The 16,086-nt window shown below is 41.8% G+C and overlaps 1 protein-coding gene across 1 annotated transcript in view; it reads right to left on the bottom strand.

The window, feature by feature from the left end:
- The window catches only part of adgra1b (adhesion G protein-coupled receptor A1b), a 1,141,355-nt gene that overhangs the window by 402,534 nt on the left and 722,735 nt on the right, over window positions 1-16,086 (bottom strand). The window contains exon 18 of the mRNA XM_085994744.1: window positions 14,254-14,349. Coding sequence (XP_085850870.1) covers window positions 14,254-14,349 — 96 coding nt within the window. The remainder of the gene's footprint in view (window positions 1-14,253; window positions 14,350-16,086) is intronic.

The following is a 16,086-nucleotide window of genomic DNA, read 5'->3' as shown; positions in this document are numbered from 1 at the left end:
AAAAGAGAGACCCCAAACACAGAAACGTTAGATCCCCAAAAACAGAAAAGAGAGATCCCCAAACACAGAAAAGTGAGATCCCCAAAAACAGAAAAGTGAGATCCCCAAACACAGAAAAGTGAGATCCCCAAACACAGAAAAGTGAGATCTCCAAACACAGAAAAGAGAGAACCCCAAACACAGAAAAGTGAGATCCCCAAACACAGAAACGTGAGTTCCCCAAAAACAGAAAAGAGAAATCCCCAAACACAGAAACGTGAGATCCCCAAAAACAGAAAAGATAGATCCCCAAACACAGAAAAGAGAGATCTCCAAACACAGAAGAGAGAGATTCAGAAACACAGAAAAGAGAGATCTCCAAACACTGAAAAGAGAGATCCCCAAAAACAGAAAATAGAGATCCCCAAACACAGAAACGTGAGATCCCCAAAAACAGAAAAGAGAGATCGCCAAACACAGAAAAGAGATCTCCAAACACAGAAGAGAGAGATCCAGAAACACAGAAAAGTGAGATCCCCAACATAGAAAAGTGAGATCCCCAAGCACAGAAAAGAGAGATCCCCAGACACAGAAAGGAGAGATCCCCAGACACAGAAATGAGAGATCTCCAAACACAGAAAAGTGAGATCTCCAAACACAGAAAAGAGAGATCTCTCCAAACACAGTAACGAGAGATCCCCAACACAGAAAAGTGAGATCTCCAAACACAGAAAAGAGAGATCTCCAACCACAGAAAAGAGAGATGCCCAAACACAGAAAAGTGAGATCACGAAACACAGAAAAGAGAGATCCCCAAACACATAACAGAGAGATTCCCAAACACAGAACAGTGAGATCCCCAAACACAGAAAAGAGAGATCCCCAAACACAGAACAGAGAGATTCCCAAACACAGAACAGACAGATTCCCAAACACAGAAACGTAAGATCGCCAAACACAGAAAAGAGAGATCCCCAAACACAGAAATATGAGATCCCCCAAAACAGAAAAGAGAGATCCCCAAACACAGAAAAGTGAGATCCCCAAACACAGAAAAGTGAGATCTCCAAACACAGAAAAGAGAGATCCCCAAACACAGAAAAGTGAGATCCCCAAAAACAGAAAAGAGAAATCCCCAAACACAGAAACGTGAGATCCCCAAAAACAGAAAAGATAGATCCCCAAACACAGAAAAGAGAGATCTCCAAACACAGAAGAGAGAGATTCAGAAACACAGAAAAGAGAGATCTCCAAACACGGAAAAGAGAGATCTCCAAACACTGAAAAGAGAGATCCCCAAAAACAGAAAATAGAGATCCCCAAACACAGAAACGTGAGATCCCCAAAAACAGAAAAGAGAGATCCCCAAACACAGAAAAGAGAGATCTCCAAACACAGAACAGAGAGATCCCCAAACACAGAAATGTGAGATGTCCAAACACAGAAATGTGAGATCCCCAAACAGAGAAATGTGAGATGTCCAAACACAGAAAAGTGAGATCCCCAAACACAGAAAAGCGGGATCCCCAAACACAGAAAAGTGAGATCCCCAAACACAGAAAACAGAGATCTCCAAACACAGAAAAGAGAGATCTCCAAACACAGAAATGAGAGATCCCCATACACAGAAAAGAGAGATCCCCAAACACAGAACAGAGAGATTCCCAAACACAGAAAAGTGAGATCCCCAAACACAGAAAAGTGAGATCTCCAAACACAGAAAAGAGAGATCCCCAAACACAGGTAAGAGAGATCCCCAAACACAGAAAAGTGAGATCCCCAAACACAGAACAGAGAGATCCCCAAACACAGAAATGTGAGATGTCCAAACACAGAAATGTGAGATCCCCAAACAGAGAAATGTGAGATCTCCAAACACAGAAAAGTGAGATCCCAAACACAGAAAAGAAAGATCCCCAAACACAGAAAAGTGAGATGTCCAAACACAGAAAAGTGAGATCCCCAAACACAGAAAAGTGAGATCTCCAAACACAGAAAAGTGAGATCCCAAACACAGAAAAGAAAGATCCCCAAACACAGAAAAGTGAGATCCCCAAACACAGAAAAGAGAGATCCCCAAACACAGAAAAGAGAGATCCCTAAACACAGAAAAGAGAGATCTCCAAACACAGAAAAGTGAGATCCCCAAACACAGAAAAATGAGATGTCCAAACACAGAAAGGTGAGATCCCCAATCACGGAAAAGTGAGATCCCCAAACAGAGAAAAGAGTGATCCCCAAACACAGAAAAGTGAGATCCACAAACACAGAAAAGAGAGATCCCCAAACACAGAAAAGTGAGATCCCCAAAAACAGAAAAGTGAGATCCCCAGATACTGAAAAGTGAGATGTTCAAACAGAGAAAAGTGAGATCCCGAAACACAGAAAAGTGAGATGTCCAAACACAGAAAAGTGAGATCTCCAAACACAGAAAAGTGAGATCCCCAAACACAGAAAAGTGAGATCCCCAAACACAGAAAAGAGAGATCCCCAAACACAGAAAAGTGAGATCCACAAACACAGAAAAGTGAGATCTCCAAACACAGAAAAGTGAGATCACCAAACACAGAAAAGTGAGATCCCCAAACACAGAAAAGTGAGATCCCCAAACACAGAAAAGAGAGATCCCCAAACACAGAAAAGAGAGATCCCCAAGCATAGGTAAGAGAGATCCCCAAACACAGAAAAGTGAGATCCCCAAACACAGAAAAGTGAGATCTCCAAACACAGAAAAGAGAGATCCCCAAACACAGGTAAGAGAGATCCCCAAACACAGAAAAGTGAGATCCCCAAACACAGAAAAGTGAGATCCCCAAACACAGAAAAGTGAGATCGCCAAACACAGAAAAGAGAAATCCCCAAACATAGAATAAAGTGATCTCCAAACACAGAAAAGTGAGATCCCCAAACACAGAAAAGAGAGATCTCCAAACACAGAAAAGAGAGATCTCCCCAACACAGAAAATTGAGATCCCCAACACAGAAAAGAGATATCACCAAACACAGAAAAGTGAGATCCCCAAACACAGAAAAGTGAGATCCCCAAACACAGAAAAGAGAGATCCCTAAACACAGAAAAGTGAGATCCCCAAACACAGAAAAGAAAGATCCACAAACACAGAAAAGAGAGATCCCCAAACACAGAAAAGTGAGATCCCCAAACACAGAAAAGAGAGATCCCCAAACACAGAAAAGTGAGATCGCCAAACACAGAAAAGAGAGATCCCCAAACACAGAAAAGTGAGATCCCCAAACACAGAAAAGAGAGATCTCCAAACACAGAAAAGAGAGAGATCCACAAACACAGAAAAGTGAGATCCACAAACACAGAAAATAGAGATCCCCAAACACATAAAAGTGAGATGTCCAAACACAGACAAGTGAGATGTCCAAACACAAAAAAGAGAGATACCCAAACACAGAAAAGAGAGATCTCCAAACACAGAAAAGTGAGATCTCCAAACACAGAAAAGAGAGATCCCCAAACACAGAAAAGAGAGATCCCCAAACACAGAAAAGTGAGATGTCCAAACACAGAAAAGTGAGATATCCAAACACAGAAAAGAGAGATTCCCAAACACAGAAAAGTGAGATCCCCAAACACAGAAAAGTGAGATCCCCAAACACAGAAAAGTGAGATCCCCAAACACAGAAAAGTGAGATCCCCAAACACAGAAAAGAGAGATCCCCAAACACAGAAAAGTGAGATCCCCAAACACAGAAAAGTGAGATTTCCAAAAACAGAAAAGAGAGATCCCCAAAAACAGAAAAGAGTGATCCCCAAACACAGAAAAGTGAGATCCCCAAACACAGAAAAGTGAGATCTCCAAACACAGAAAAGTGAGATCCCCAAACACAGAAAAGAAAGATCCCCAAACACAGAAAAGAGAGATCTCCAAACACAGAAAAGAGAGATCCCCAAACACAGAAAAGTGAGATCTCCAAACACAGAAATGAGAGATCCCCATACACAGAAAAGAGAGATCCCCAAACACAGAACAGAGAGATTCCCAAACACAGAAAAGTGAGATCCCCAAACACAGAAAAGTGAGATCTCCAAACACAGAAAAGAGAGATCCCCAAACACAGGTAAGAGAGATCCCCAAACACAGAAAAGTGAGATCCCCAAACACAGAACAGAGAGATCCCCAAACACAGAAATGTGAGATGTCCAAACACAGAAATGTGAGATCCCCAAACAGAGAAATGTGAGATCTCCAAACACAGAAAAGTGAGATCCCAAACACAGAAAAGAAAGATCCCCAAACACAGAAAAGTGAGATGTCCAAACACAGAAAAGTGAGATCCCCAAACACAGAAAAGTGAGATCTCCAAACACAGAAAAGTGAGATCCCAAACACAGAAAAGAAAGATCCCCAAACACAGAAAAGTGAGATCCCCAAACACAGAAAAGAGAGATCCCCAAACACAGAAAAGAGAGATCCCTAAACACAGAAAAGAGAGATCTCCAAACACAGAAAAGTGAGATCCCCAAACACAGAAAAATGAGATGTCCAAACACAGAAAGGTGAGATCCCCAATCACGGAAAAGTGAGATCCCCAAACAGAGAAAAGAGTGATCCCCAAACACAGAAAAGTGAGATCCACAAACACAGAAAAGAGAGATCCCCAAACACAGAAAAGTGAGATCCCCAAAAACAGAAAAGTGAGATCCCCAGATACTGAAAAGTGAGATGTTCAAACAGAGAAAAGTGAGATCCCGAAACACAGAAAAGTGAGATGTCCAAACACAGAAAAGTGAGATCTCCAAACACAGAAAAGTGAGATCCCCAAACACAGAAAAGTGAGATCCCCAAACACAGAAAAGAGAGATCCCCAAACACAGAAAAGTGAGATCCACAAACACAGAAAAGTGAGATCTCCAAACACAGAAAAGTGAGATCACCAAACACAGAAAAGTGAGATCCCCAAACACAGAAAAGTGAGATCCCCAAACACAGAAAAGAGAGATCCCCAAACACAGAAAAGAGAGATCCCCAAGCATAGGTAAGAGAGATCCCCAAACACAGAAAAGTGAGATCCCCAAACACAGAAAAGTGAGATCTCCAAACACAGAAAAGAGAGATCCCCAAACACAGGTAAGAGAGATCCCCAAACACAGAAAAGTGAGATCCCCAAACACAGAAAAGTGAGATCCCCAAACACAGAAAAGTGAGATCGCCAAACACAGAAAAGAGAAATCCCCAAACATAGAATAAAGTGATCTCCAAACACAGAAAAGTGAGATCCCCAAACACAGAAAAGAGAGATCTCCAAACACAGAAAAGAGAGATCTCCCCAACACAGAAAATTGAGATCCCCAACACAGAAAAGAGATATCACCAAACACAGAAAAGTGAGATCCCCAAACACAGAAAAGTGAGATCCCCAAACACAGAAAAGAGAGATCCCTAAACACAGAAAAGTGAGATCCCCAAACACAGAAAAGAAAGATCCACAAACACAGAAAAGAGAGATCCCCAAACACAGAAAAGTGAGATCCCCAAACACAGAAAAGAGAGATCCCCAAACACAGAAAAGTGAGATCGCCAAACACAGAAAAGAGAGATCCCCAAACACAGAAAAGTGAGATCCCCAAACACAGAAAAGAGAGATCTCCAAACACAGAAAAGAGAGAGATCCACAAACACAGAAAAGTGAGATCCACAAACACAGAAAATAGAGATCCCCAAACACATAAAAGTGAGATGTCCAAACACAGACAAGTGAGATGTCCAAACACAAAAAAGAGAGATACCCAAACACAGAAAAGAGAGATCTCCAAACACAGAAAAGTGAGATCTCCAAACACAGAAAAGAGAGATCCCCAAACACAGAAAAGAGAGATCCCCAAACACAGAAAAGTGAGATGTCCAAACACAGAAAAGTGAGATATCCAAACACAGAAAAGAGAGATTCCCAAACACAGAAAAGTGAGATCCCCAAACACAGAAAAGTGAGATCCCCAAACACAGAAAAGTGAGATCCCCAAACACAGAAAAGTGAGATCCCCAAACACAGAAAAGAGAGATCCCCAAACACAGAAAAGTGAGATCCCCAAACACAGAAAAGTGAGATTTCCAAAAACAGAAAAGAGAGATCCCCAAAAACAGAAAAGAGTGATCCCCAAACACAGAAAAGTGAGATCCCCAAACACAGAAAAGTGAGATCTCCAAACACAGAAAAGTGAGATCCCCAAACACAGAAAAGAAAGATCCCCAAACACAGAAAAGAGAGATCTCCAAACACAGAAAAGAGAGATCCCCAAACACAGAAAAGTGAGATCTCCAAACACAGAATGGAGAGATCCCCAAACACAGAAAAGAGAGATCTCCAAACACAGAAAAGTGAGATCTCCAAACACAGAAAAGTGAGATTCCCAAACGCAGAAATGAGAAATCTCCAAACACAGAAAAGAGAGATCCCCAAACACAGAAAAGAGAGATCCCCAAACACAGAAAAGACAGATCCCAAAACACAGAAAAGAGAGATCCCCAAACACAGAAAAGAGAGATCTCCAAACACAGAAAAGAGAGATCCCCATACACAGAAAAGAGAGAGCCCCAAACACAGAACAGAGATTCCCAAACACAGAAAAGTGACAACCCCAAACACAGAAAAGAGAGGTCCCCAAACACAGAAAAGAGAGATCCCCAAACACAGAAAAGAGAGATCCCCAAACACAGAAAAGAGAGATTCCCAAACACAGAAAAGTGAGATCCCCAAACACAGAAAAGTGAGATCCCCAAACACAGAAAAGAGAGATCCCCAAACACAGAAAAGAGAGATTCCCAAACACAGAAAAGTGAGATCCCCAAACACAGAAAAGTGAGATCCCCAAACACAGAAAAGAGAGACCCCAAACACAGAAACGTTAGATCCCCAAAAACAGAAAAGAGAGATCCCCAAACACAGAAAAGTGAGATCCCCAAAAACAGAAAAGTGAGATCCCCAAACACAGAAAAGTGAGATCCCCAAACACAGAAAAGTGAGATCTCCAAACACAGAAAAGAGAGAACCCCAAACACAGAAAAGTGAGATCCCCAAACACAGAAACGTGAGTTCCCCAAAAACAGAAAAGAGAAATCCCCAAACACAGAAACGTGAGATCCCCAAAAACAGAAAAGATAGATCCCCAAACACAGAAAAGAGAGATCTCCAAACACAGAAGAGAGAGATTCAGAAACACAGAAAAGAGAGATCTCCAAACACTGAAAAGAGAGATCCCCAAAAACAGAAAATAGAGATCCCCAAACACAGAAACGTGAGATCCCCAAAAACAGAAAAGAGAGATCGCCAAACACAGAAAAGAGATCTCCAAACACAGAAGAGAGAGATCCAGAAACACAGAAAAGTGAGATCCCCAACATAGAAAAGTGAGATCCCCAAGCACAGAAATGTGAGATCTCCAAACACAGAATAGAGAGATCCCCAGACACAGAAAGGAGAGATCCCCAGACACAGAAATGAGAGATCTCCAAACACAGAAAAGTGAGATCTCCAAACACAGAAAAGTGAGATCTCCAAACACAGAAAAGAGAGATCTCTCCAAACACAGTAACGAGAGATCCCCAACACAGAAAAGTGAGATCTCCAAACACAGAAAAGAGAGATCTCCAACCACAGAAAAGAGAGATGCCCAAACACAGAAAAGTGAGATCACGAAACACAGAAAAGAGAGATCCCCAAACACATAACAGAGTGATTCCCAAACACAGAACAGACAGATTCCCAAACACAGAAACGTAAGATTGCCAAACACAGAAAAGAGAGATCCCCAAACACAGAAAAGTGAGATCTCCAAACACAGAAAAGTGTGATCCCCAAACACAGAAAAGTGAGATCTCCAAACACAGAAAAGAGAGATCCCCAAACACAGAAAAGTGAGATCCCCAAAAACAGAAAAGAGAAATCCCCAAACACAGAAACGTGAGATCCCCAAAAACAGAAAAGATAGATCCCCAAACACAGAAAAGAGAGATCTCCAAACACAGAAGAGAGAGATTCAGAAACACAGAAAAGAGAGATCTCCAAACATGGAAAAGAGAGATCTCCAAACACTGAAAAGAGAGATCCCCAAAAACAGAAAATAGAGATCCCCAAACACAGAAACGTGAGATCCCCAAAAACAGAAAAGAGAGATCCCCAAACACAGAAAAGAGATCTCCAAACACAGAAGAGAGAGATCCAGAAACACAGAAAAGTGAGATCCCCAACACAGAAAAGTGAGATCCCCAAACACAGAAATGTGAGATCTCCAAACACAGAAAAGAGAGATCCCCAGACACAGAAAGGAGAGATCCCCAGACACAGAAATGAGAGATCTCCAAACACAGAAAAGTGAGATCTCCAAACACAGAAAAGAGAGATCTCTCCAAACACAGTAACGAGAGATCCCCAACACAGAAAAGTGAGATCTCCAAACACAGAAAAGAGAGATCTCCAACCACAGAAAAGAGAGATGCCCAAACACAGAAAAGTGAGATCACGAAACACAGAAAAGAGAGATCCCCAAACACATAACAGAGAGATTCCCAAACACAGAACAGTGAGATCCCCAAACACAGAAAAGAGAGATCCCCAAACACAGAACAGAGAGATTCCCAAACACAGAACAGACAGATTCCCAAACACAGAAACGTAAGATCGCCAAACACAGAAAAGAGAGATCCCCAAACACAGAAATATGAGATCCCCCAAAACAGAAAAGAGAGATCCCCAAACACAGAAAAGTGAGATCCCCAAACACAGAAAAGTGAGATCTCCAAACACAGAAAAGAGAGATCCCCAAACACAGAAAAGTGAGATCCCCAAAAACAGAAAAGAGAAATCCCCAAACACAGAAACGTGAGATCCCCAAAAACAGAAAAGATAGATCCCCAAACACAGAAAAGAGAGATCTCCAAACACAGAAGAGAGAGATTCAGAAACACAGAAAAGAGAGATCTCCAAACACGGAAAAGAGAGATCTCCAAACACTGAAAAGAGAGATCCCCAAAAACAGAAAATAGAGATCCCCAAACACAGAAACGTGAGATCCCCAAAAACAGAAAAGAGAGATCCCCAAACACAGAAAAGAGAGATCTCCAAACACAGAACAGAGAGATCCCCAAACACAGAAATGTGAGATGTCCAAACACAGAAATGTGAGATCCCCAAACAGAGAAATGTGAGATGTCCAAACACAGAAAAGTGAGATCCCCAAACACAGAAAAGCGGGATCCCCAAACACAGAAAAGTGAGATCCCCAAACACAGAAAACAGAGATCTCCAAACACAGAAAAGAGAGATCTCCAAACACAGAAATGAGAGATCCCCATACACAGAAAAGAGAGATCCCCAAACACAGAACAGAGAGATTCCCAAACACAGAAAAGTGAGATCCCCAAACACAGAAAAGTGAGATCTCCAAACACAGAAAAGAGAGATCCCCAAACACAGGTAAGAGAGATCCCCAAACACAGAAAAGTGAGATCCCCAAACACAGAACAGAGAGATCCCCAAACACAGAAATGTGAGATGTCCAAACACAGAAATGTGAGATCCCCAAACAGAGAAATGTGAGATCTCCAAACACAGAAAAGTGAGATCCCAAACACAGAAAAGAAAGATCCCCAAACACAGAAAAGTGAGATGTCCAAACACAGAAAAGTGAGATCCCCAAACACAGAAAAGTGAGATCTCCAAACACAGAAAAGTGAGATCCCAAACACAGAAAAGAAAGATCCCCAAACACAGAAAAGTGAGATCCCCAAACACAGAAAAGAGAGATCCCCAAACACAGAAAAGAGAGATCCCTAAACACAGAAAAGAGAGATCTCCAAACACAGAAAAGTGAGATCCCCAAACACAGAAAAATGAGATGTCCAAACACAGAAAGGTGAGATCCCCAATCACGGAAAAGTGAGATCCCCAAACAGAGAAAAGAGTGATCCCCAAACACAGAAAAGTGAGATCCACAAACACAGAAAAGAGAGATCCCCAAACACAGAAAAGTGAGATCCCCAAAAACAGAAAAGTGAGATCCCCAGATACTGAAAAGTGAGATGTTCAAACAGAGAAAAGTGAGATCCCGAAACACAGAAAAGTGAGATGTCCAAACACAGAAAAGTGAGATCTCCAAACACAGAAAAGTGAGATCCCCAAACACAGAAAAGTGAGATCCCCAAACACAGAAAAGAGAGATCCCCAAACACAGAAAAGTGAGATCCACAAACACAGAAAAGTGAGATCTCCAAACACAGAAAAGTGAGATCACCAAACACAGAAAAGTGAGATCCCCAAACACAGAAAAGTGAGATCCCCAAACACAGAAAAGAGAGATCCCCAAACACAGAAAAGAGAGATCCCCAAGCATAGGTAAGAGAGATCCCCAAACACAGAAAAGTGAGATCCCCAAACACAGAAAAGTGAGATCTCCAAACACAGAAAAGAGAGATCCCCAAACACAGGTAAGAGAGATCCCCAAACACAGAAAAGTGAGATCCCCAAACACAGAAAAGTGAGATCCCCAAACACAGAAAAGTGAGATCGCCAAACACAGAAAAGAGAAATCCCCAAACATAGAATAAAGTGATCTCCAAACACAGAAAAGTGAGATCCCCAAACACAGAAAAGAGAGATCTCCAAACACAGAAAAGAGAGATCTCCCCAACACAGAAAATTGAGATCCCCAACACAGAAAAGAGATATCACCAAACACAGAAAAGTGAGATCCCCAAACACAGAAAAGTGAGATCCCCAAACACAGAAAAGAGAGATCCCTAAACACAGAAAAGTGAGATCCCCAAACACAGAAAAGAAAGATCCACAAACACAGAAAAGAGAGATCCCCAAACACAGAAAAGTGAGATCCCCAAACACAGAAAAGAGAGATCCCCAAACACAGAAAAGTGAGATCGCCAAACACAGAAAAGAGAGATCCCCAAACACAGAAAAGTGAGATCCCCAAACACAGAAAAGAGAGATCTCCAAACACAGAAAAGAGAGAGATCCACAAACACAGAAAAGTGAGATCCACAAACACAGAAAATAGAGATCCCCAAACACATAAAAGTGAGATGTCCAAACACAGACAAGTGAGATGTCCAAACACAAAAAAGAGAGATACCCAAACACAGAAAAGAGAGATCTCCAAACACAGAAAAGTGAGATCTCCAAACACAGAAAAGAGAGATCCCCAAACACAGAAAAGAGAGATCCCCAAACACAGAAAAGTGAGATGTCCAAACACAGAAAAGTGAGATATCCAAACACAGAAAAGAGAGATTCCCAAACACAGAAAAGTGAGATCCCCAAACACAGAAAAGTGAGATCCCCAAACACAGAAAAGTGAGATCCCCAAACACAGAAAAGTGAGATCCCCAAACACAGAAAAGAGAGATCCCCAAACACAGAAAAGTGAGATCCCCAAACACAGAAAAGTGAGATTTCCAAAAACAGAAAAGAGAGATCCCCAAAAACAGAAAAGAGTGATCCCCAAACACAGAAAAGTGAGATCCCCAAACACAGAAAAGTGAGATCTCCAAACACAGAAAAGTGAGATCCCCAAACACAGAAAAGAAAGATCCCCAAACACAGAAAAGAGAGATCTCCAAACACAGAAAAGAGAGATCCCCAAACACAGAAAAGTGAGATCTCCAAACACAGAATGGAGAGATCCCCAAACACAGAAAAGAGAGATCTCCAAACACAGAAAAGTGAGATCTCCAAACACAGAAAAGTGAGATTCCCAAACGCAGAAATGAGAAATCTCCAAACACAGAAAAGAGAGATCCCCAAACACAGAAAAGAGAGATCCCCAAACACAGAAAAGACAGATCCCAAAACACAGAAAAGAGAGATCCCCAAACACAGAAAAGAGAGATCTCCAAACACAGAAAAGAGAGATCCCCATACACAGAAAAGAGAGAGCCCCAAACACAGAACAGAGATTCCCAAACACAGAAAAGTGACAACCCCAAACACAGAAAAGAGAGGTCCCCAAACACAGAAAAGAGAGATCCCCAAACACAGAAAAGAGAGATCCCCAAACACAGAAAAGAGAGATTCCCAAACACAGAAAAGTGAGATCCCCAAACACAGAAAAGTGAGATCCCCAAACACAGAAAAGAGAGATCCCCAAACACAGAAAAGAGAGATTCCCAAACACAGAAAAGTGAGATCCCCAAACACAGAAAAGTGAGATCCCCAAACACAGAAAAGAGAGACCCCAAACACAGAAACGTTAGATCCCCAAAAACAGAAAAGAGAGATCCCCAAACACAGAAAAGTGAGATCCCCAAAAACAGAAAAGTGAGATCCCCAAACACAGAAAAGTGAGATCCCCAAACACAGAAAAGTGAGATCTCCAAACACAGAAAAGAGAGAACCCCAAACACAGAAAAGTGAGATCCCCAAACACAGAAACGTGAGTTCCCCAAAAACAGAAAAGAGAAATCCCCAAACACAGAAACGTGAGATCCCCAAAAACAGAAAAGATAGATCCCCAAACACAGAAAAGAGAGATCTCCAAACACAGAAGAGAGAGATTCAGAAACACAGAAAAGAGAGATCTCCAAACACTGAAAAGAGAGATCCCCAAAAACAGAAAATAGAGATCCCCAAACACAGAAACGTGAGATCCCCAAAAACAGAAAAGAGAGATCGCCAAACACAGAAAAGAGATCTCCAAACACAGAAGAGAGAGATCCAGAAACACAGAAAAGTGAGATCCCCAACATAGAAAAGTGAGATCCCCAAGCACAGAAATGTGAGATCTCCAAACACAGAATAGAGAGATCCCCAGACACAGAAAGGAGAGATCCCCAGACACAGAAATGAGAGATCTCCAAACACAGAAAAGTGAGATCTCCAAACACAGAAAAGTGAGATCTCCAAACACAGAAAAGAGAGATCTCTCCAAACACAGTAACGAGAGATCCCCAACACAGAAAAGTGAGATCTCCAAACACAGAAAAGAGAGATCTCCAACCACAGAAAAGAGAGATGCCCAAACACAGAAAAGTGAGATCACGAAACACAGAAAAGAGAGATCCCCAAACACATAACAGAGTGATTCCCAAACACAGAACAGACAGATTCCCAAACACAGAAACGTAAGATCGCCAAACACAGAAAAGAGAGATCCCCAAACACAGAAAAGTGAGATCTCCAAACACAGAAAAGTGTGATCCCCAAACACAGAAAAGTGAGATCTCCAAACACAGAAAAGAGAGATCCCCAAACACAGAAAAGTGAGATCCCCAAAAACAGAAAAGAGAAATCCCCAAACACAGAAACGTGAGATCCCCAAAAACAGAAAAGATAGATCCCCAAACACAGAAAAGAGAGATCTCCAAACACAGAAGAGAGAGATTCAGAAACACAGAAAAGAGAGATCTCCAAACATGGAAAAGAGAGATCTCCAAACACTGAAAAGAGAGATCCCCAAAAACAGAAAATAGAGATCCCCAAACAAAGAAACGTGAGATCCCCAAAAACAGAAAAGAGAGATCCCCAAACACAGAAAAGAGATCTCCAAACACAGAAGAGAGAGATCCAGAAACACAGAAAAGTGAGATCCCCAACACAGAAAAGTGAGATCCCCAAACACAGAAATGTGAGATCTCCAAACACAGAAAAGAGAGATCCCCAGACACAGAAAAGAGAGATCCCCAGACACAGAAAAGTGAGATCTCCAAGCACAGAAAACAGAGATCTCCAACCACAGAAAAGAGAGATCTCTCCAAACACAGAAAAGAGAGATCTCCAAACACAGAAAAGTAAGATCCCTAAACACAGAAAAGAGAGATCTCCAAACACAGAAAAGAGATCTCCAAACACAGAAAAGAGTGATCCCCAAACACAGAAAAAAGAGATCTCCAAACACAGAAAAGTGAGATCTGCAAACACAGAAAAGTGATATCTCCAAACACAGAAAAGAGAGATCCCCAAACACAGAAAAGTGAGATCTGCAAACACAGAAAAATGAGATCCCCATACACAGAAAAGATAGATCCCCAAACACAGAAAAGTAAGATCCCTAAACACAGAAAAGATAGATCTCCAAACACAGAAAAGAGATCTCCAAACACAGAAAAGAGAGTTCCCCAAACACAGAAAAGAGAGATCTCCAAACACAGAAAAGTGAGATCTGCAAACACAGAAAAGTGATATCCCCAAACACAGAAAAGAGAGATCCCCAAGCACTGAAAAGTGAGATCTGCAAACACAGAAAAGAGAGATCCCCATACACTGTAATGTGTGTTCCCCAAACACTGTAAAGATACTTACTATGGTGCATTGTCTTCACTCCCATAATTGTTGATATTTGTTGCAGCTGTGATTCCACAAATTATGAAAGGAATACCTCCTCCAATCAGATAAAACCTGGAAAAGATTGGCAGCTGGATTAAAATCAGATAAAAGCAAATTGAATAGGTAGAAAAAATGCAGATTAATAAACTGTACTGACAGATAACAGGAATGACAAGAAGTACAGAGAACACATTTGCTCCATCCCTGGTTTACTACAATAATAAAATAATCAAACTGTTGACATTATGGTGACAGCTGGCACATCAAGTGAGTGGAAGTACATTGGCCCCCAGAGGGAGTTTAATTGGGCCTACATTGCAAATGGCCTGGATCTCCAAAGAAGTTAATTTTCGTGTAGTGCAGATCGCTGGCCTTGCTCAGTGGGTTGACAGGACTATTGCTAAGCGTACGGGGAGAGGAGCTGGCAACCACTACTCCAAGGGCAGGTGTGCATTGGAATTTCTGACAGGCATGGACACATGGGTGCCAAAGGTGGGCCCAAAGTGGCACTTGTGCCCATCCGACCCATGCTAATGAGATAGCCTCCCACTGACCATAGAAAATTCGGTGGGGTGGGGGGTGAGAACTAGAAGCACCGTCAGGTGCAATCTTTATGTTTTTTTGTTCAGGTCATTTAAAGACTGATAAGTAACTTTAAGCAATTTAAAGTATTTATATGATCTTCCTACTGTAATGATTCTGGAATATACTTCAGTTTGAACCCAATTTCTGATTCTAACTGACTACAGAAACACGTTAATACAGAATTAAAAGTAAAAGGAATTATGTATTCCTGCAGATAATTGCAAATGACAAAATTATATTAAAGATCATATTATGGTATTAGAAATTCACCCAAGGCAGATTCTTGCAAAATGAGACACTGGCTGTGACATGGTACTACAGTTATAGCCTGTATCACCTTATAAATCCTTCATTAAAGTAGTTGGAACTGACTATATTTGAGCTAGGATTTATTGGCAAAATATCACAGCTCTTCATTGAAGAGGCAGGTCTATAGGCTGCTCAGAGCCCTATAAAGCTACTCAGCTGTGGGGCTCTGAATTGGTTGATGAAGTGTTGAAGTAAGGAGGCAAGGAGGACCATATAGTCAAACAACAGTGTGTTGGCACATATTCTCTACCCTATCACATGGAAGTGGCACTGTGTTATAGCTGTAATGAGTGATCTTCACCCTGTTCATACATGTACAGGGAGGATGGCAGGTAACCTCCTCAGTGCGCCATTATGTTTTCTTTACATTTCTTCATTGCCAGTTCTTAACACAAAGTACAATCAGCTTTATTACTTTGTCCATTAAAATTACGTATTCAAAGGCGTTTTTTTTTAATGCATTTTTATGGGATGTGGGCATCGCTGGCAAGGCCAGCATTTATTGCCCACCCCTAATTGCCCTTGAGAAGGTGGTGGTGACCGCCTTCTTGAACCGCTGCAGTCCGTGTGGCAAAGGTACTCCCACAGTGCTGTTAGGGAGAGAGTTCCAGGATATTGACCCAGCGACGATGAAGGAACGGCGATATATTTCCAAGTCAGGATGGTGTGTGACTTGGAGGGGAACTTGCAAGTGATGGTGTTCCCATGAGTCTGCTGCCCTTGTCTTTCTAGGTGGAAGAGGTCACGGGTTTGGGAGGTGGTGCTGAAGGAGCCTTGGTGAGTTGCTGCAGTGCATCTTGTAGATGGTACACACTGCAGCCACGGTACGCCGGTGGTGGAGGGAGTGAATGTTTAAGGTGGTGGATGGAGTGCCAATCAAGCAGGCTGCTTTGTCCTGGATGGCGTCGAGCTTCT

The sequence above is a fragment of the Somniosus microcephalus genome, chromosome 8 (genome assembly GCF_052327205.1).
Source record: "Somniosus microcephalus isolate GS21.2 chromosome 8, FLI_Smic_1.0, whole genome shotgun sequence".
Taxonomy (NCBI): domain Eukaryota; kingdom Metazoa; phylum Chordata; class Chondrichthyes; order Squaliformes; family Somniosidae; genus Somniosus; species Somniosus microcephalus.
This window is presented reverse-complemented; position numbering and strand designations above follow the sequence as displayed.